We start from the raw sequence: 22,197 nt of genomic DNA, 5'->3' as shown, positions 1-22,197 counted from the left end.
ATTGACTCTGGGAAGAATTTCCCATACGGTTTGAGTCCTATTCATGAATTCTCTACCTACTCCTATGTCTTCAATGTTTTCACCCAATTTGTCTTCCAATAGATTTAGTGTTTCTGCTTTAATATTTAGATCTTTGATCCATTTAGATTTTATTTTAGTACATGGTGATAGGCATGGGTCTAGTTTTAGTTTTTGACATACAGAGAGCCAGTTTTTCCAGCATCATTTATTAAAGAGACTGTCATTCTCCCAGTGAAAATATTTGGCCCCTTTATTGAAGATAAGGTGGTTGAGTGTGTTTGTAGTTGTGATTGTATCTTCTAATCAATTCCACTGATCTTCAGCTCTGTTTTGGTTCCAGTACCATGTTGGTTTTACTATGGTTGCTTTGTAGTATAATTTCAAGTCCAGGATTGTGATGCCTCCTGCCTTGCCTTTGCTGCTTAGAACTGTCCTTGCTATTCTGGGTCTTTCAGGGTGCTCTGGAGTTTGGTGCATATATATTTAAAATAGTTATCTCTTCCTCGTGGAGTTTTCCCCTAACCAGTATGTAGTGACCTTCTTTATCCCTTGTGATCATTATTGGCTTGAAGTTCACATTCAAACAGAATAGACACCTCCATTTGGGGGGGGGGTCTGTTGCATGAAGTATTGTTTTCCATCCTTTGACTTTCAGTCTGTGGGTATTCTTTTGGATTAGATGGGTTTCTTGTAGACAACATATGGTTGGATTTTGTTTCTTGATCCATTCTGCCAGTCTGTTTCTTTTAATCGGTGCATTGAGACCATTTACATTTACATTTAATGGTTATAACTGTTATATATTGGTTTATTGTTGACATGTTATCTTTCTGCTGTTGCATCTTTGTCTTTCGGTTCTGTTTAATTGTCTGCTTTGGTTAGTGGTTTTTTCCTAGATGCATCTAGGCTGTCTTTCAGTATTCTTTGCAGGGTTGGCTTGGTGATCTTGTAGTTTTTCAGCTGTTCTTTGTCATGGAAGTATCTTATTTCTCCATCCATTTTCAAGGACAGTTTTGCAGGATACTAGGATGGTTAGGATCTGAAATACTTCGCTCCATGCTCTTCTTGAGTTTATTGTTTGTGCTGAGAAGTCTGCTGTGATTCTGATAGGTTTTCCTTTATAGGTGATCTGTCTTTTCTCTCTTACAGCTTTTAATATTTTATTCTTTTGTTCAATTTCTAGAATGGCCATTACTATGTGTCTGGGTGTAGTATTATTTTGGTTATGGCTATTTGAAGTTCTATATGCTTCATTGATCTTGATATTGGTTTCCAATCTCATGTTTTGGAAATTTTACACTAGTTCTTCTCTAAATACCCTTTTGATACCCTTTATGTAGTTCCCTTCTTTTCATTTATCCCTATCAACCTTATGTTGTTCCTTTTTACATCATCTTGCAGGTGTTGAATTTCTATTTCCTGATTTCTTGTTATTTTTAAAAGATCTTTCCTTTCCTGTTCACTGGCTGCAATATTGTCTTCAAGGTCTGAAATTCTACCTCACATTTATTGAGGTGGTATTTACAACTTTCGATGGAGTTTTTTATTTCCTGTATATCTCTTTGCATCTGCTTTATATATTCTATTTGTTTCTTATATTGTTCATCCAGGGGTCCTATCTTTTTGTTTATCACCTCAAGTTTTTTAACTGTGTCTTCTTTAGATATGTTCAGCATCTCCTTCATTTCTTTTATCATTTCTTCTTTTACCTGAGAGATTATTTCTAGTTTGATTTCCTTTAAGGCTTCCCACAGTTGCTTCTTTATTTCAGTTACTATTTTTTCAGGTATTTCAGATATGTGGCGTATATTTTCTTCTATGCCCATGGCTCCTAGGTTTTCTTGGGATGAGCTGGATGTTTGAGACTGCATTTTGGTCTTTTGTTTTGTCATTTTCCTATATTTTTGAGCTTCAAGTTTTGTTCCAAGTGAGGTAGAGAGGTCAGCCAGGCTGGGACAGAGGTCCCTGCTCCCTCCTTACTCCCTGATTTCGATAGGAAGCCGGATCCTGGGCCCCAGGCAAAGAAAACAGTTTGCCGGGCTGGGGCAGGGTTCCCTGCCTCTGCTGGACTTACTCCACCGACAGGAACCCAAAGCCTGGCCCCCAGGCGAAGAAGAGAGTTCCACACCTTCACTGGACTTACTTGACCCACTCAAATTCTAATATAAGAGGATTTTAGAAATAACCTCATGTTTTTAATGGTACAATCATATTGCTCACTCCTATGAACATTTACATTTTAGGCATGTTGTACTGCTGTTTCACAGTAGGTCTCTGTCAGTAAACTATATCCTCACTGACTATATAGTATGACTTTGGCAACTTGGTTTAATGAGATGCTGACTTGATTAATAGGACTAATCAGAATTTGCTTTTTTTTCTGGTAAATAGGACTTAGTCACTACTCTGAGTAGTCACTGTGTTAATCCTTTAACTTACAGAGTTGAAACCATGCAAACCTCAATCTAATGCATATTTTACATGACTAGTAATGTTTTTTAAAGAAAAATTTATGCTTAGTAGTAATTCTTGGTTAAGTTCTGTGTTTTAGTTTCTTCATCTATAAATACGGTTATCTATTCCTGTAAGGATTAAATGAGTTAATACACATAGAGCAAAATGTCTGACACATATAGTAAATAAGCAAAAGGATTCCTGGATCCTTCTGATTTGCATCCAAATGCTCTGGCTCTAACACACTCATCCATCAGCTGCTATGAGTGTTGGCTACTAACTTTTCAGAAAATTTTATTCACTGGGAATATTGTGCTCTCAAACTTTATACTCTACTTTTCTCAGACAGTAGCCAATATATACAGCCTACAGGGTACAAATGATTGACTGTTCTTGCCTTCCATTGCATTCATCAACAATTCTGCAATGAAATGTATGTTTGACAACTCCCAGTATAATCATCCTTAAGCTTATCATTGGATTTTTTTCTTTATCCTATCCTATTTCTCTTAATTCCTTCTTTTTAGACATACTTTATCAATGAATCACACTGAAAAGATTTTTACTTTGACTTTATATCTGAAATATGACAGTATAATGTCATGTGAACTTTATCAGTATCACTATAGCTATTATTATCTTTATTTCCCATCTATGATTCTGATACAATGAAGGATGAACTTTTAGATTACTTTTATCATGTCTGTTATATGAGCTACACAATTTTCCAGTAACTTGCCACACATGTTTACTTTTTTAAACAAAGATTTTCACGAGTTAGATAACATCAAGATCACATTCCCTAACAAAATTCTAGAGCACAAATATTCTACTGTTGATTAAAGGCCGCATTGAATAGGAAGTGTTAAGTGGATACATTTTAATGAAAAGTTAAATGCCTAAATTGAGTTTGTGCCCCTGATTTTTGCACTCTTTTGAATAAATACTAGTCCTAGATATGAGAGAGTTTGAAGTTCAATATAAATAATTTCAAAACTCTTTTAAAAAGCAAGGCATTTAGACTGTGTTTTGAAAAGAGCTAGGGATGAACTAAGTACCCAGATCTAAGATTCTAGATAGAAATATACAAGGCATAATATAAGGCATTACACAAAGCAAATACAGTACATATTATAATCCAGTTAGTGTAATCACTAAACTCTAGAGCTGGGAATTCATTTACTCAGAGCTTAGTAAATTGTGTAGAAATGCCAATTACTACTGTTTTTATTATGATTATTCTTTATCTTCTTGTTTGCTAAGATATTTTAATTATATGTTCATAAAATTTTATGTTGTCTGGGCAATTTAATTCTGAAGTAAAAAATCCGCTTCACTTGACTTCAGGTAACAAATACAACAATATGTGTCTCAAAGAAAAACAGTTGAAAAAATTAGTACTTTGTTTTGTTTAGCCAAGATAACAAGTTTAACATTAATGCAATTTTGTAGTATGATAATTTCATATTAAAATACATGATATATTTTAAAGTATCTTGATTCCCTCAGTACAAAGAGTTAGACAACTTTATTGTAAATCTGAGAATATTTATTTCTAGCTTTGTATTAAGTGTAAAACTTTTGATACTTAATCAAAATGTATAAGATGCAAGATGATTTTGCATTATACCAAATTCTGTATTATATAAAGTCATTTATTCTGAGTTGGTATGTGGTTCACTTAAATAGTTATTTCATGCTAAACATTCTCATTTAAGTGGTTTGTGTATTTCTCAGTATTGTAACATAGTGTCTCGTTTTATAGATACTGCAACTAAGGTTAAGACAAATTAGACTACAATAATTGAAACAATGTGGCATAGTGACAGAATACAGATTTATAATGAGTCAGGCAAATAGAAATTTTCCTAACACTGAGCTATAATTTTCCACTGTTTCCTTTACAGTTTGACTCATAGATCTTTGATATTGAAAAGGCTTACAATGATAATAACTATGTTTGTCCACTTTAGTATAACTTTAAATGTAGTATATAATTTAGCCTTGTACTGTCCTCCATTACTTACAGATGAAAAGATTAAGGCTTTACTGAATGTGAATATTCTTATTTATAAAATACTTTATAAAAGTCATACAACTGGAAAATTTTGCAGCTGTTTATGAAATTCAGATTTTCTAATGGCAGATTGCATGTTCTTAAGATATTACCTTCTAATGAGTGTGTGTGAGGTGGAAGAACTAAATGGAAAAATTTCTAAAATCAGGCATAGTAAACTCTAAAGTCAGGCATAGTAAACTCTTAAATTAGTGTGTTTCTCAGCCCATTCCTACATCCCTATAATTCTCTAAAACAATCATGGCATATTTTTTAGAGATTAAGTGCCACATTGCAACCCCAAACCCACTTATTTATCACAAACTACCAATGCTGTAATTAAACCTGAAGCCTGAGGTTTCAGTTTAGAAAAATAATTCATGCATTAACATTTTTGTCATAGAAGAAAAGCACAACATGTATGACATAGATTTGCCACCACTGCTTTAAAAGCATGTTATTAACATTTATCACTATTTTTGATATCCTTTGTACTTATCCAGCTTCCATCACAAATCCAATGGTCAAAATAATTTTACACATGATTCATTTAGTAGTGTAGGCAGATAAATTACCTTCTTCAACAAAGTATTAACACATATACTAATGCAGATGCAAAATAAATATCCACGGACCTATTAAATTAAAGTGAAGATTGGACTACCTTTGAAAGCAATATCCCTGCAACCTCTAAGATTCCTTTTAACTGACCTTGTAGAATAAATCATGAAAATATTTTGTAGTGCTATTGTGGAAGTGATCTTTCTCTATTGCTCATTGAAAGTAGATTCTCAGAAACCATCCACATTATTTCTCATTCTCTAAATTTAGCCCCTATTCAGTCCTCTTCCTTGATTTGTGTTTTGAAAGTTAAAATGAGTCCATTTACATCTTTAAAAATTTGCAGTGAAGTTAAAAATAGGAAGATATATCTTTTCTTGAAATGGAAATTTAGATATGAATATACAGAATATGTAAATACATTTTACCTTAACTGTTCAGTAATTCCACAAATATGTATTGGGCGAGACCATTGCAAACGTTGAGCGGTAAAAAAGTAGTCATGAAACATTAGATTGAGTCTTTACTGTTCTAAGAATACTTGATATAGTTAATTGTCAGATTTTCTGGGATAAAAATTAGAAACATCAGAAAACGCTATTTTGGTTTTATACAATACGTTCAGAAATCATTATTTTCTGTTTTGTGAAATAAAAAAAGAGAACAATGTGAGCTTTTCTGCAAATTATTTGGAATCCATCAGCGAGAGCATCGAGTCTTGGGCTTTCGTTTGACAGTAGACTTTTAGTTACTGATGCATGTCATTACCTGTTTTCATGGGTCCAGGTTTTCTCTTTCTTCATGGTTCAGTATCGGCAAGGTTTCTGTGTCCAGGCATCTTCTCTCTTCAACCCACATCAATTTTTTGATGCATCAATGTTCATAGTTGTCTTTTATGTTTCTGTGGTTTCAGTTATAATGTATTCTTTTTCATCTCTAATTTTAGCATAATTTAAGAGATTTTTGTTCCAAATATCAGCTTAGTTTTAATTCTTTGTATTTTTAAGTCTCTATTATATTCATTTATAGTCATTGTTTCTTACTATTAATTTGGTTTGTTCTTATTTTTCTAGTATTTGATTTGCAGTGATAGTATTTGAGGTTTTTCTGTTTTTGTTTCTAGGAATTAGCTAATGTAAATTTTGGTTTTCTTATTGCTAATTTGCTGCATTCCATAACTGTTACTATGTTTTGTTTTCATTTGTTTCAGGAAATTCTTAAAACTTCCTTTATAACTTCCCCATTTATCCTCTCATTATTCAAATATTATTTATTAGTCTCCATTTAATAGCTTCAAAATTTTTCTGGAAATTGACTTCTAATTCTGTTAGATAGATATACTTGAAATGATTATTTTCAGCGTGTTAATAAATGTTTTGTGGCCTATCATGTGATCTATTCTTAGAAAGTGTTTTATGTATTGAAGGAAAGAATATTTTGCAGTTATTGTATGAAATATTCTAGTAGATAAGTGTTCAATACATTGAGTCTGGAGTACACTTTAAATTTTTGTTTCTTTGCTAATTTTCTCTCTGAATAATCTGTCATCGCTGAAAGATAGGTGTTAAATTTCTCTGCTATCATCATATTAGAGTTTATCTCTTCTTTCATAATTCATTTATATATATATATATGGTTATTCTAACAGGTGGTATATAAATACATACGTATACATTTATATTTTTTATTTTTGCATATTCCGATAGTATATATATATGTTATTTCTTCTTGCTTAATTGACCTCTTTATCATTAAACAGTGATCTTACTTGTCTTTTTGCTTTTGAGTTAGTTTTAAGTTTGATTTGTTTGACATGACTACTGCTTTCTTTTCAATTTTCTTTACACGTGGTATCTTAGTTCCTTTGCTTTCAATTTATTTCTTTCATCAAAGGAACACTAACTTGTGGAAGCAACATAGAGCTAAATCTTGTATTTTTACTCATTTAGTCACTGTTCTGAATAATTTTATTTATATACATTTGACTTACTTATTGACTGGTAACATCTTACAAATATTTCGTAACTTGTTTTCTACTTTCATTATAGCTCCCTTCTTTTTTCACATTTTCTTACAGACTGTCTTCAGAGTTAAGTGATTTGTAATAGTAGTATATTTTGATTCATTAATTATTGTTTTATTCAAAATAGATTTTGATTTTGGTCACCCCCAACTATTGTATTAGAATATCCAACTATATATACAAAACATTAATAAGCATAAAAAAGAGATAGACTCCTAAATGACAGTACAGTGAAACTTCAACTCCAAACTTTGATTATAAGGAGCTACTGTATTTTGGAATGATGGCAAGTTAACATCATAAGGATAAAATCAGAAATAATGAAATAAATTAAATAGAGAAAGTGTTCCAATAAAAAAAACTCCACATTTGTAGTCTACTTTTCCTCACATTTTGAATTTTGCTAAGAGGCAATATAAAATGAAAACAAGACATATTTTGACATACCATTTAGATTTTTCTTTGTTGTCTATTTCTCACTATCCTGAGATACTTATTGCTTTAAATTGTTTGTTTTGCAGTCTTCATAGTAATGTTGCATACAGTTTTTGAACCATGCTGATAGTAGTGGAGCATTATGAATGTTTTGGTATAATTATTCTTACCAGTAATTTTTTAACTTTTTTTTTCTTGCTTTGTAATCATTATATAGTAACCATTTCAACAATTGGTTAAATTCTGATACCCAGATTTATGCATGTCAATATATGACTTTTTCAAACATACAAGTAAAGCTATTCATAATAATTTTCTGTACTATTACCATTAAATTACTTTGGAGCATTAAGTCAAATGGGTTAAAGTAAGCCTGAAACATACCTAAGGAACGCCTTCTTATTTATGTAAATTGCCTTTCCTTGTAGTCTGTTCACTTTAACTTCAAAGTTACCCAGCTCTGAAGTCACAACTCAAGGGCTTATCAAGGTCCAAAGAGAAGGTAAAAACAGTATAACCAGGACTAGTAAATGCAGTATTACATACATATTGAAAAAGATGGCACAGCAGAAGGGAATGCAATCCTAGAAATGCAGGTTGTTTAAGATGCAGCATTACTATGATAAACCCCTTCCTTTTAAAGGTGTCATTTCTACTACTGAAACCACAGGCTAAATTATATTTTATACCACCTTCATGTAGTAGTTGAGGGAGTACAATGCAGAGGCATAGCAATGAGTGCCACTGAATACAAATAACTATAGAGGGATCAACACTTACACAAATTGTTGCCTTTTTCTCAATGTCAGTTAAATATAACTTTAAACCACAGCTTAACAATGAAGAGTTATACACTAAAGTCAACACATACACCTGGCATTTCAGGCTAAGCTAGCCTGTATACAAACTGAAATCAATTATGAGCTGTAGGCTAACAGCACTACAGTTAGGTACTTTTTTAGGGACTAAACTTCTTGCCTATCTTTCATTCAAACACAATAATGTCTCTTTCTTTCAAATTTAAGTTTGCTCTTTAACAGATCTGGTAGAGATACATTTTTCCAGCTTTTGCCTCTCTGGGACTGTCTTTACTTCTCCTTTATTTTCTAAGATTGTTTGGTTGGTCTCAGTTTTCTCTGTTGATAGTTTTTTTTTCTTCAGTACTAGGAAACTATCATGCCCTTTCTCCTGACCTATAAATTTTCCGCTGAAAACTGTTATCAGGGAAATTAGGAAACTTTTATGTAGCATTGCTTTTTTCTTGCTCCTTTCAGAATCTTGTCTTTGTCTTTCACTTCTAAAGTTGGCTTATAAGGTGCCTTCAGGGTAGATTTGATTGAGTAAAATCTGACTGATGACCTCAGACCTCTTCTGCTTAGATTGGGTATACTTTTCTAGACTCAGGAAACTGTGTGTTATTTCTTTCAATTGGCTTTCAACCCTTTGGCATTCTCAAGTTCCTTGTGAACCCCATCAACTCAAATATTTGCTCATTTATTGTTTCCAGAGGCTCTCTCATTCTCTTTATTCTTCCTTTTTCTTCTCCAGCTATCTATTTTAAAATTTCTTGTTTGAACCTAACAGTCTTCTGTTTGATCATCTGCTTCTATTGATGCTTTCTATTGTGTTTTTAAGTTCCCAGGATATATGTTTAGCTCTAGCATTTCTGCTGTTTTGTTAAGTGCTTCTATCTTTGTTTCTTTCTTATTAGAATACTAAAATTGCTTTTATTCTTTAAGCTCATCAAGTTTCTTTAAAGCAGATTTTTCAGTATCTCTGTCTGAGTCCCCCATACTACTATCTGATCAGGTTCTGCACCTTATTTGACTCTGAAGAGAAGGCATGGTTTCCATAGAGATATTTAATATTTCTTCATGTACATCTAGCTAGTAGGGGAGTAGGTATTTATTTCAGCTTTCCTAATCTAGAAATTCTACACAGACTGCTTATTTTCTCTGAGACTATACAGTGAATCCTTGACTTACAAACATTGGTATTGCAAACTCCAACACTTTTACTTGTACTGTGTAAGACCCATTTTGTCAGATTATGAACAAATTTGAGATATGTACATTCTCCCAGAACAATATTCATTTGTAAACTGGGGACTTATTGTAGTTGCTCCTTCAGTTTACCGTGTCGTGTTTGGTACAGATCCAAGTTTCCCAGAGTTTGCTATTATGTTATCACTTTCTGCACTGTGTGCTGATCTACATTTATCTTAAATTCAGTTTGTTTGTGGTATTTTTGTTCCTTTGTTTTGTTCCTTGTTTGTTTGTTTTTGTTTAGAATGAACTAGGAGAGTACTTGGAAAGAGTTATTCTCTCCTCTCTGGGACCATGGTACACCCAGACACCTCATCCTGCCTGAAGCCAGGCATTGCATAATTCCACCTGACTCTAGGAAGAATCACTATGAATTGATGAGTAATAGGGTCCTAAGCCACATTTTAGCCACCGATTCTGCCAGGGCACATACTATCATAGGCTGACCTTTGCTCATGTGGATTCCTGGCCCATGGCCACCATATCCAGTCACAAGTACAAGTTGACTGGGGCCACACATCACACATCTTCCCCTAGCACTACCGTTGATCTAGAGGTCCTATTAGCAGGCAGACCTGCAGAAGGGCTGGTGGGATCTGTCTAATGTTAAATTGTACTTATCTGTCATTAAGTTCCAGGGCAAAATTTTGTACTTAGTACCCTAATTTAACTCTGGTGAGTAAAACCTTACTCCACTCTGAACTTCCAAGATTGAGATAGTCCTTTTGGTACCTAGGCTGATGCTAAGCTGAGTTATCCCAGAGTCTCACAGCTGTTTTGACCTGAACATTCTCAAGGGCTCCCTGAGGGCAGTGCCAAAGCTGATAGGCACAATCCAAAGTATGAGTCTCTCTCACTAGAGAGCAGATCTCTGCCTGATACTAGGGCAGTTCTCAAATTCCCTCTTAAGCATTGGCCTGGCAATAACTGTGTTGCTTGAAGTTGAGAGACAGGCATGGAGATATTTCCTTGTATACTATGGTCGATATTATACTGACCTGTGACTGATGCTTTTACTTGCAAGGTCCTGGGCATTCTAAAATAGAGTAATTAGTATGGACCTGGGTCACTCTAGAGGTAGAAATGAGACAGGTGAAAGTTTAAGTCTGTTCCACCACACCATAGGATACAAGTAACTGCCTGATTGCAGGGACATTTTATTTTTTCCATTTTTGAATATGGCTTGCATATGATTCTTTCAGTATCTATCCAGTCCAGTGTCTCACTGTGGTAGGCCTGGCTTTGAATGTTAAAAAAATGGCCCGTGCTAGCTTTCACAATCTGCTCTACAGTGTTAGATGTGGGAAGGGTATTGGAGTCAGTCTCTCTGCCACCTCACTATCATAGTTTCAGTGACTCAGTACACAGGTACTGGTCTTATGGTAGGGTTCCTGGGCTGCCTGCCTGCTATTTGGTTACACTGTGATGGTTTGGGTTTCAAATGTTTTTCAGTCTATGATTTAGGTTTAATTTCTTCTCCTTCTTTCAAGCCAGAGACATCTTTGTGGATACTTCCCTGCTTGGATTTGGGGACAATGTGGTACAGACAACTCTTCTATTTGCCTGCTCTAGAGCATCTTTTCATTTTGTTATAAAAATGGTTTCTCATCTAGTAGCCTGAGCTCTTGGTTAGAGTAATATTGTACATGAATAACTGTCTGCTTTGCTGTATCTTTGGAGAGATTGCTAACAGAGGAAATTTCTAAGACACTCTCTTGCTGTGCCTGTGAGATGAGTTAAAGTTAACAAAGTTTATTTGAGCAAAAAGATTCTAGGAGAGGACAACATTCCCAACTGAAGTTGGTTCTGGATGCCATAGCGCCACCTACATACAGGCTGTATTTATAGCTGGAGGAAAGGAAGGCACAGTGGCATACCAAAGCCACCCGAATGGCTGAAGTTCAAATTTGGCTTTTATGGGCACCTGTTAGCCTGTTAGCCTGTTAGCCTGTGATCAACTGAAGCTCCAGGCCTGTGATTGACTGAGACTCAGTAATCTATGACAAGAATGTAGTCTTGAATTAGTTTACACTTTGTTTATATGCTGTTGTTCTACAGTTCGCTTCAGAGGAAAGCCGCTCTGGGCCAAAGCGTGTCACTGAAATCCATAAACAGACAGGCTACATTTATCAGCTTAACACTTTCTTATGTTCATCCAGAGGGAGCCCTACAGCGAGGTGCATTGCTTGTCATAAAGGGGATAGTAAAATCTAGAAACTTGAGGAGAAATGGTAACTTCAGCACAAATGACAAGTGTTTGGGTCTGCCTGAAAATAGAAGTTGAAATGCAATGTCTGCCCAAACCAGGCCCTGGATGTAAGACTCTTTGAGTGAAGCAGAAGGAGTAAAGCCTCCACAGCACACAGATCTGTAGGACAGTTGTGTATTACCACATAGTACCCAAAATGCAGTGGAGACATTTAAGATGAAAATTAATGCCCAATGAATGTATCCCAGTGGGGCCTGTGAGGTAAGTCAATATAAGAGGATTCTCGAGATTGTTGACAGACTGGGATTTCTCAAAAGTTGTCATTGTTTGCTGACATTGACTGAAGAATTATACCTAAAATTCTAAAACATTTTTAATTGCTTTAGTTAAGCTTATCTTTAAAAACCTTCAAAGCGAATGAAATCCGTAGTTTAAGTCTTAGCATTTTATGAAATTAATATCAAATTTTTCCAATATAATAAACCAAATAATATTATATTAAATTATAGCACTAAACATGAGTGTTTTACTGTCACCTAAATTTTATATACATTGATGACTATGGCATTCTAAAGTTAATTATATGTTTATTAATATGAAAGTAAAATGTAAAGACAAAAATAACTAAATGTTAATAGGTCAAAGAAAACCCTACAGGAGATTGTGACTATGAATTGTAGAGGATACTTAGCTAGTTCCATATTTTTGTATTTGCTACTGCCAGAAAATCTAATCCAAATTTTAGACATCAGCTTTTCTATTGTGTACCATTTTTACTTTTTATCCTTTTTGGAGTTATGAAATGCTTTTCTATGTGAAAATGAAAATTTACTTGAACAACATAAGCAATTTAGAACCCTCAAATACTTTTTTACTCATAAATTTTGAGAAAAAAGACAATTTTGTATTCTTTTGTCTTATAAAATATTTATAGAACATTGACATAACAAACATTAGTGAAACAGAAATAATTTTTCAATGAATGATAGCCATTATTTGGTTTCTTCTCACTAAAATTTCAGGCAATATAAACCAAAGATTAAGAAAACTGTTGTAAAGCTGAATCTAAAATAAATATTAACAAATGAATGTTTACTTACAAAAATTAAGATATATATATTCGAATGTTAAACGAAACTGAAACTAGGGCCTGGCTAAGCAGGGTCTGGGTACACTGAACTATTTTCTTTTAGTAAGGTCATGTAGATGTCTTGGATGATTCTTTAATGTGATGTTAAGTGCAGTGAAGTCTGTTAACTGTATCAACACACAGTTTTGTGAAAACATTGTTAGATATTTGAAAACAATGACATTTTATATGTATCTGCATATTTCATATATATTTAATATGATATTTTGGACTAAGACTATATTTTAAAATTCTCAGGTTCCTATTAGAGCTATTCTGTATGCTTTAACAGTAATAAATGTGTTCTGCTTAGAATAAACATTTGATTCATCATTGAAATTTTCTGTATTTTTTGCATTTTTGTTATTCTTCTATTTCTTATTTTAGGTCTTCTGTACTGTTTGCCTTATGTTTTAATGGTTCAAATAGAAAGAGTTGCTCATCTAACAATTTTAGGAGGTAGAATCATAGAGAAATGTTATTTTTATACCCTATAATGAATAGTATGTGCTTTTAGCTGTACTATTTTGTGATTTTATAAAGTAGAAAATGTTATTCTCATTTTAAGAATGAGAAAATCTGGTCCCAAGGAGTTAAATACTTCTTTTTTTTAAATCCTGTCTAAGTAGCAAAGTAAAAACATGCCTCTACCAGTAAGTCCCAGTGAATGCAAGCACAAGTGATAGGGATCTGAGTAAGGAAAATAGTGTGGCATGTTAGTGTGTGTGTGTGTGTGTGTGTACACGTGTGTGTGTGTACACGTGTGTGTGTGTACGTGTGTGTGTGTGTACGTGTGTGTGTGTGTGTGTGTGTGTGTGTGTGTGTGTGTGTGTGTAGGGGAATCATTTGGACAGAGGCATGCCATGTGTAGCAATCATTTGTTGGTTGCATAGAACATACTTTCCTAAATGATGTTATGAAGATGTTTCTGATTTTCCTTAGGAGCCAGCCTTTGTTAACACTTCTTAAACATAGATTTGTGAAAAATAACGATTTGTCTTTACTGAATACATTGTGTTGGCTGTGAATTTAACTCAGGCAAAAGATGAAATAGTCAAGTAATTATATTCAAAGTTAATCTATATAAAAATGTGGAGATCAGTGATACTGACATTTTATATGAATAGATAATCTTCAAGCTTCCTCTGAATAACCAGAATAGTTAAGTAAATGCCAGGATCCTCGTCTGAAACTAGACTGGGCCAGAGATAGGAAATTATTTTTGACAACCTATGGTAAAGGAGAGAGAGAAGAGAAGGAAAAGGGAGAGATGAAGAGGAAAAAAGATGTGAAACAAGGTCTTCCTGATTCTTACTGTATAACAGAAACCTGTTTTGAACTATTGAATCTGAAATACCTAATCTTGCGAACAAGTAATCCTGAGTAACAGAATCTCTGAATCTCTTCTATGAACTATAGCAAAGGTAATTCAAAGCACTGTTGAGAATTGAATGACCTGATGTTCATATTCAAATATACAGTTGCTTCTTGATCATACTATTTGAATTATGATAATGTGTCACTTTAATCTGTCCAAGTTAAATTTGTTTAAATACCCACATCTCCAAAGGCTTCTCTTTCTGTAGTTTTCCCATTCTGCTAAATACATTTTTCTGATGACTCAGTTATTTAGGCCCCAAATCATAATTTTTTTTCTTTCTTCTTCCTTGCATATTTCACGATACATCAACAATGTCAACTTTTCTATCACATTTATTTTTTACCAAAACCAATCACTTTTCTCCTTTTTCTTATTAGTGCCACTATCATTGGCATTCTAAATATAAGCTATTTATATACAGGATCCACCAAAAAATGTATATATTAGGAAAATAAAAATTGGTACAAATATTTTAATACTAAATTTCAGATATTATGAGATCAATACAAGTTACATTTTGCCTATACTATTACAAGAGGTGCTCAAAATGATGGCCATTAACTTCCAGACTGTGTTGGTAAGGCAAACAGCTAAAGTATGTATACCTCTTTCGGCAGACTCTATATTTCATGAGATTATTTTGAAAACCACTTGCTAGGCTAAATGATGTTATTCCTTCTATTTTTGTATTATAATAATTGTTTTGTTTTCATACTGCCCCACCAATATGAAATGTTTTGTTTTGTTTCTATTTTTGTAATATAATAATTGTTTTTTTTTTCATATTGCCCCACCAGAGAGCCGTTCTGTAATGTATTTCACTGGTTCCTTAGACCTGGCTTTGTCTAGTTCTGTAAGGTGCTAGAGTTTCCTTCCTGGCATTTTCCAATCACTTTAAATATATTTAAATATATATATTTTTATTTGATCTTGCTTTTTACCCACTAAAATGAAAGGCATGGACTTTTTCTCTTTAATTTGGAACAATGCCTGACCTAAAATGATCCTCTACCTGTACTTGATAGATAGCCAGGTAGCTCTTAAGCTCTTAAGCAAATGACTGTTTAGGTTACCCTCTCCTCCACTTTCTTTAAAGTATGCTTTGCCATCTCTTTAGTCCACACTGCTTCATATGTTTTGGTAAATTTCCTGTTAAGTTGAACTTTGCCATTAGGAACTTCTCTTTAAGTACACACTGGAATTGAAGAATGAATGAATGAATGAATGAATGATCAAACACCCCAAGAAATATTTGAGATTTTCCTGTAGTCATTAAGTACAATAATACCTTGAATATTGTAAATTTTATGGATAATGGAATCGATATATATGGCCTTGCAGTGCATTTAATGCTTAGTAATAAAGGGTTTATTGTGTGAGCCTTGTCTGTTAAGTAGTTCATGTCTATCAACAACTAAATTTTGTATATTTTCAGAGATCATCTACAGCTGGGTATTTAATGAATTCCCTTCCTTTGTGGTGGAAGACAGCCGGCGGTTCATTTCCCAGGAGACAGGCAACCTTTATATCTCTAAAGTGCAAACTTCAGATGTTGGAAGCTACATTTGTCTGGTGAAAAACACAGTAACGAATGCTCGGGTCCTTAGTCCTCCAACACCACTCACTCTGCGGAATGATGGTAAGTAGCACAACCCAGAATAAAATGTTCAGGCATCTCAAAGGTGAAAGGCAAAGATGCATTAGTGTTTTCCCAAATATTTATATTAGGTAAAAATAAAATTTAAAAAAGGTATTTGTAATATTTAGAAACTCACCATATTATTCACGCCTAAGAATAAATTTTTGCTATGGAAGAATGATGATGAGAACTATTCACCATATTGTTACTCTAATGTCAGAAAAGGGGAGAGAATATCTGAGAAGAATGGCAATAAAGACTCCACGGTACTTTTGTTTCCTCTTTAGTGCCTCTATGCAGAGTATGTATGTGAATTGTGAGATTTTATATGTTCACTTTCCATTTCATTTTTATTTTAGCTACTTTCAAATTGAATGCTCAGCATTTAATACCTCATGGTATAATTATAATTGTTATTAGTACTTTCCCAATAATGGGAATGGTTGGAACTGTAACTTTTAAGTATAACTCCTGCATGTGTGATGATGCTATAATTATAGGTACTGTCATCTATCTAAAGCACCTTTACATTTAAACACCTCATTTGTATTTAAAGAGATTTACAGTTAAGTATTGCATTAAAGAAGTCAAGTACTATATTACAATTGATATATGATGTGCAGTTTATACTGTCATGCAACAAAAAAGTCTATGAAGACATTATTAAGAAGTGAACTTTAGAATCCTGAATGATTTTGACATTTAAAAATAATCTACTTCAACACAGTTCTTTTACAGCCTTGCTTTCAGAGTATATGGTGATGGATTGTATGGCCTGAGCTATAGCAGAAGAATTTTGCTTAACCCTTAGTGTGTGAGTGTGTATATTTGAATGTAAACACTATAAAGTCAGTGCATAAGTGCGTCTTTATTTGGTGTATCTAATATAAATAGACATAATTATCTGAAATTGGAATATACAATTTAAACACAATAAACCTAATATTAGAAAGACAATGTAATAAGATAAAGGCCACACAACTAATATCATGTATGAATAGGTAGAAAATGAGAATATCAGAGGCTACTGAACCAAGAAGTAATAAAGGACAGACAAAAATACTGACAGGAGTATTTGAGAGTAGGAAACATGACTGGGATATTAAGGGAATTGAGTTACCAGGATTTGATAGTAAATTGGATATAAGGCTCTGGACAAGTAGGCAGCTAACGTAAGGACAGCTTTAAGACACTGACATGGTTCATCAGACGGGTAATGTTTCTTTCCACCAGAAGAGAGAACACAGGTGGAGGTGCAGATTTTAGAGTGGGTCAGCCTGAGAAATTCAATTTTGGATATGATGGGATAAGTGGGTCCATATCATATGAGAAGAGTAAATAATGAAAATACTTTGAGAGATAGTGAGAAGAAAGTAGACCTATAATAGAAAAATAATAGAGCATAGTGTCAAGGAAGACAAAGGACACCAATTTCAATAAGAAGTGGAAGGGACCTGCCTTGGAGATGGAGAACTGTATGCATGTGTATATTGCCTGTCTTGCTTTGCTGAACATACAAAGAAATCTGTATCATCAGTGAGAATGCTGAAAGAGGTGAGGAGCATCACTAGCAGAAACCAACAATAGCAATAACAAAAAACAAATAAAAAAGGGTGTGTGTTTTAAAAGTCAAGGGACAGGAAAAACTAACACTTAGAGTAAAATTTAATGGATAAGCAAGATTCGAACCCATGAGTCCTGAACTCAGATTTAGCACTAAGGTATGCAATTGAACAAAGGGGGATTTAATGGCAACTGTTAGATCGAAATGTTGGTTTTCTTTTCCAGCTCTTCATACAAAATGACAAAAGTGTATCTCAGTAGTATGAAACTAAGCTTTTAACATGAATGATGAGATGATGATCAAAAAGTTTCTTACTCTGACTTTTGAGTGTTTCTGCCTGAGAGCCATCTCTTGCCTAACATCAAAGCACAGATTCATTGTCAACTTGTATCACTTCTCCCACATACATACTTCAGAAGGGAATCAACTCTAGATAAACCAACAGGGAACTCACACCAACATCCAAATTTCTCAGACTTCATATTTATTTGCTATCTTAGTTAACAGCTATGAAAAATTGTTGAACTTACCAGGTAGTTATGAAAACCACAGCATACAATGTATAAAAAAACTTGAACTTCTTAAAATTACAACAAGCAATGCATAGTAGACTGGAATCATTTTAATTCAAAAATTTTGTATCACTACTTGCTCTCACTTTAAAACTATAATTAGATGGAGAAAGGGGGAAGGGAAATTAGAGGAAAGGATTGAAAAATAATTGAGATGTGATATATACATATACAAATGCCACACTGTGAATGTAGTAGTTATGTACTATAAATGTACTAATGAAATTTTTAAAATAAAACTATATTATTATTGGAAATATACTCGTATAAAGGACACATTCCTGAATGTTTTCCCAAGTAGACAACACATATTAGATACTTCCTCTGAAAATAAAAATAGAATGTGATTGTGGATGGGTCCATTTATTGCACTGGAGTCAGCTGAAATTCCTGCTAGGTTTTAGAAATTGCACAGTGCAGAGATAGGCATTATAATAAATGTTTCTGCAAACTTTGCAAACACCTCTGCAGGGGTTTGAATATAAAAATTACATTTAATCTGCTGTGACCATAGAGTTAGCTATAAAAATCATTTTAAGAAATTGTGATTTTACACTTCTCTGAAAAAAAAAGCATAGCCTTTTCTAAAAATAATAAAGGAAAGATGGTCAAAATTTGCTTGTCAAGTGCAACTGTAATTTGACTTAATAAACTTTTCAGTGGAGTGTGTGTACTTTTAGCTTGGGTTCCCTTAAAGAAAATCTAGAAACAAAATCTACTTAGAGTATTTCTTAATTCAATTCCCTGAAAGCAAGAGTAAATGTTAGGATAGATACAAATGAAACAATAAAAAGTGGGCCCTGCTACTGTTGCCCACTGGGAAGCTTGATGGCACAGGACTAAGGTCTTACTCAGTGGCCTCAGAATGGTCATGTTGATGGAGGTGTCAGTGGGCTTCCTTCTCCACTTCCTGAGAGTGATGTCACAGGCAGTGCAGTGTGAACTCCTTCACTCTGCATGGTTGCCCTCAAATTGTAACCTTTTGAAACTGGTTGCACTTGCATAGGACTAGTGACAGAGCAGGAGTGGAGAGTAATAGTCTGGTCAAAACTAGCTGGACTGGTACACAAAAAGTATCTGAAACATGGAAAGGCAATCTGTAGTTTTCATAGCCCTAGCACAATCGCTAATAGAAAGGGGCTCTATTTATCAAACACCCTAATATTAAGGACTTAGTATTTTTTACCATTATCTCTTTACTCAGACAATATGTTGCTTCCTTCCTGCAACACATATGTACATAAATGTGTAAGGCTTTTGAGGAGCTCATGGACTACTAAGACAACTTTTACTTGCAGTGCTATAGAATGATATATAGACAAATGTGGCTATAATGGTAACCTCTAATAAAACTACCCTTTGCAAATGATGCACAATGCTTCCTGAAGTAGGTGACATTTAAATTATCACTTTGTGGGCAAATAAAGAGAAAGCATTTGCATATTTGCAAACACAAGTATAAAATAGAAAGCCACTGATGTAACTGCAGTTCACAATAACTAAAAGACAAAGCAGTAGGGAGATGAGAAAGATTTGAAGGAACAAAAGGTCGTGTCATGAAACCCTGGTTGATCATGCTATTTTCAAAGCAGTGGTAAAACTCTGAAACATTTGAAGTGTATTATGTTCACAGATATGTATTGCACACCTATAATCAGATACTTCATTATGGGCCAGAAGTATAATGAAGGACCAAAACAAACATAATTGTCCTGTGTAGTTTATACCCTAACATGAATGAAAATATTACCCTCCAAAGTGACACAGATCCTGTGTGTAATTGTGTATCCTAGGTTCCACCTGCCTCCCTCAGTATCGTCATGAGTCTTTTTTCACCTGTCACTGAACTAAAAAGAAAGAAAGAAAGAAAGAAAGAAAGAAAGAAAGAAAGAAAGAAAGAAAGAAAGAAATCTAACTACAAAAATTTTTGATTAATACAAATTTTCACTGATGGTATGAATTTTCACTGAGATAATGAATGATGTCCTGGCACCTCAACCTGTCACTGAACTAAAAAGAAAGAAAGAAAGAAAGAAAGAAAGAAAGAAAGAAAGAAAGAAAGAAAGAAAGAAAGAAAGAAAGAAATCTAACTACAAAAATTTTTGATTAATACAAATTTTCACTGATGGTATGAATTTTCACTGAGATAATGAATGATGTCCTGGCACCTCACTTAACAGCAGACTCTATTAAATACCCCTTTAAACACATTTCTCTGCCAAGTTTTCATTCCTCAGCTTCCATCTGCCCCCACAACACCTCCTAGAGGGCCAAGGGCAGGGTCTCACTGTATCCGTCCCATGAGGTCATTTGATGCTTCAATTTTCTCCTCTCATTTAAATTTCTAGAAAACTCCTGAAGACATTTTTAAACTTATTTTTATTTAATCAACATGTTAACTGCATTTGAGGTGCTGTTTTAAAAACTTTACGAGTTCAGAAAATGTATAGGCAACTATTAGATAAGAAGTTGGAGCTATTATATTAATTTCATAAAACTAGGATGTATATTTCTAGGGAAAAGGAGGATTACTGTGTTATGACCATGAGTTCATTTCTCTGGGAAAATACAGCAAAGTTGTATATACCTACCCAAATTCATTGTATTCAGAGTTAGACTCCTCAGTCTTCTCCCAGTTCAAATGGGTTTTTCCCTTTCAAGATTGGCCTAAGGCCTTATTGTCCCTGGGGCCATGTTGGGTCTGCAGTGGTAGAGAGAGGATACACTGCAAACAAAATAAAAAGAAACACACCTTAGGCCCTTTTAAACTCTGGAATAGGGTACAGCAAAGAGAGAATAATACTGAACTCTAGTCCAGAATCGTTGCAGAAAGACAGACTAATATCAGAAAATTTATCAGGGAAAAAATAGAGTGCAAATATACATGAGCTATTGTTTCATGTTGGAAATTCTGGTGACTTGATTTTACTACTAACGCACTACAGGTAAAGGCATAGGTTGAAAACTTACATTTGGCATATATATATATATATATATATATATATATTTAAGATAAGAACTGTATCAAAAACAAATTATACAAAGAATTACCTAATAATTATATAATCCATGAATCAACATTAATTTACTTATGTATTTCAAATCTAAAAGTAATAAAAAATTATTAAAACTACATCTTTGGACACTGTATTAGGCTGAATTATTGCTCTCAAGAAGTGCAAATTTTAATTCCTAACAACCGTTTATATTGGCTCATATGCTTCATGAAGTTTACAACTGTGATTCAGTTCAGGATCTTGACATTAAGATATTACCTAAAGCATCTGAGTCAGCCCCAAATATAGTCACAAGTGTTGCCAAGTGGGAACAAAATGAAATTTGACTCTGGATGAAAAGATAATCAGACAACAAATGACAGAAGCAGAGATTAGAGTAATGTACTTATAAAATGAGGAAAGAAACCATGAATGACAACATGGAAAGAAATAAGCTTTCAAAGCTGGAAAATGATAAGAAACGAATTCTCCTCTATAACCTTCCTAAAATAGGGCCTGATCACAAGTGTGGTTACCCAATGCAGGCCCAGGGAATCCTCTGCTCTGACATAGACAAAATGGGTCATGCATCGCATCTTTCCATCACTGATCCCTGAGATTTCACAGGCACCAACAGTGGGACACCCAGAACACTCTCATTTCCTGATCCATCTGTACAGCTCCAAGTAATATGGGAATTGTAATAACGCTGGTGAGCCTCAGTGTTTCATTTTCTCTTCTAAGTGCTGTTCCTAGCATGGCAAATATCCTACCCTAAACCCACTAGACTTTTTCTTCTTTCAATCTTTTTAACAATTTTTTAATTTAAAGGTAGATCCATAGGAATTGAAATACTGTGATAAGAACAGTCCTTTATGGGTACATATATTGGGAAGCTTAGCATATTAAAGTTTTATATCAAACTAATAGAATATAAAAAGTATTTGTCTTTTATTAATCTTTACTTTGTTAATATCTTTGTGAAACTTCTAAAATCTAGATATGAAACAAATGAAAACATCATGGTTTTTGTATGATAATTTCATTTTTGCAGTTATTCTTGACAATAAGTCATTCCATCAAATTAAACTTTTGCTTTCAGTAGACATATA

At 33.8% G+C, this 22,197-nt stretch overlaps 1 protein-coding gene across 3 annotated transcripts in view; it reads left to right on the top strand.

The window, feature by feature from the left end:
• Nucleotides 1-22,197, top strand: part of Cntn5 (contactin 5) — a 1,085,282-nt gene that overhangs the window by 767,191 nt on the left and 295,894 nt on the right. For all 3 annotated transcript variants that reach the window (XM_063256195.1, XM_063256196.1, XM_063256197.1), the window contains one exon: nucleotides 15,750-15,953. In XM_063256195.1, coding sequence (XP_063112265.1) covers nucleotides 15,750-15,953 — 204 coding nt within the window. The remainder of the gene's footprint in view (nucleotides 1-15,749; nucleotides 15,954-22,197) is intronic.

The sequence above is a fragment of the Cavia porcellus genome, unplaced genomic scaffold, assembly GCF_034190915.1.
Source record: "Cavia porcellus strain 051 isolate PalLab524CR breed Dunkin Hartley unplaced genomic scaffold, mCavPor4.1 scaffold_9, whole genome shotgun sequence".
Lineage (NCBI taxonomy): Eukaryota > Metazoa > Chordata > Mammalia > Rodentia > Caviidae > Cavia > Cavia porcellus.
Note: the sequence above shows the minus strand (reverse complement) of the source record. Positions and strands in the feature narration are given on the sequence as shown.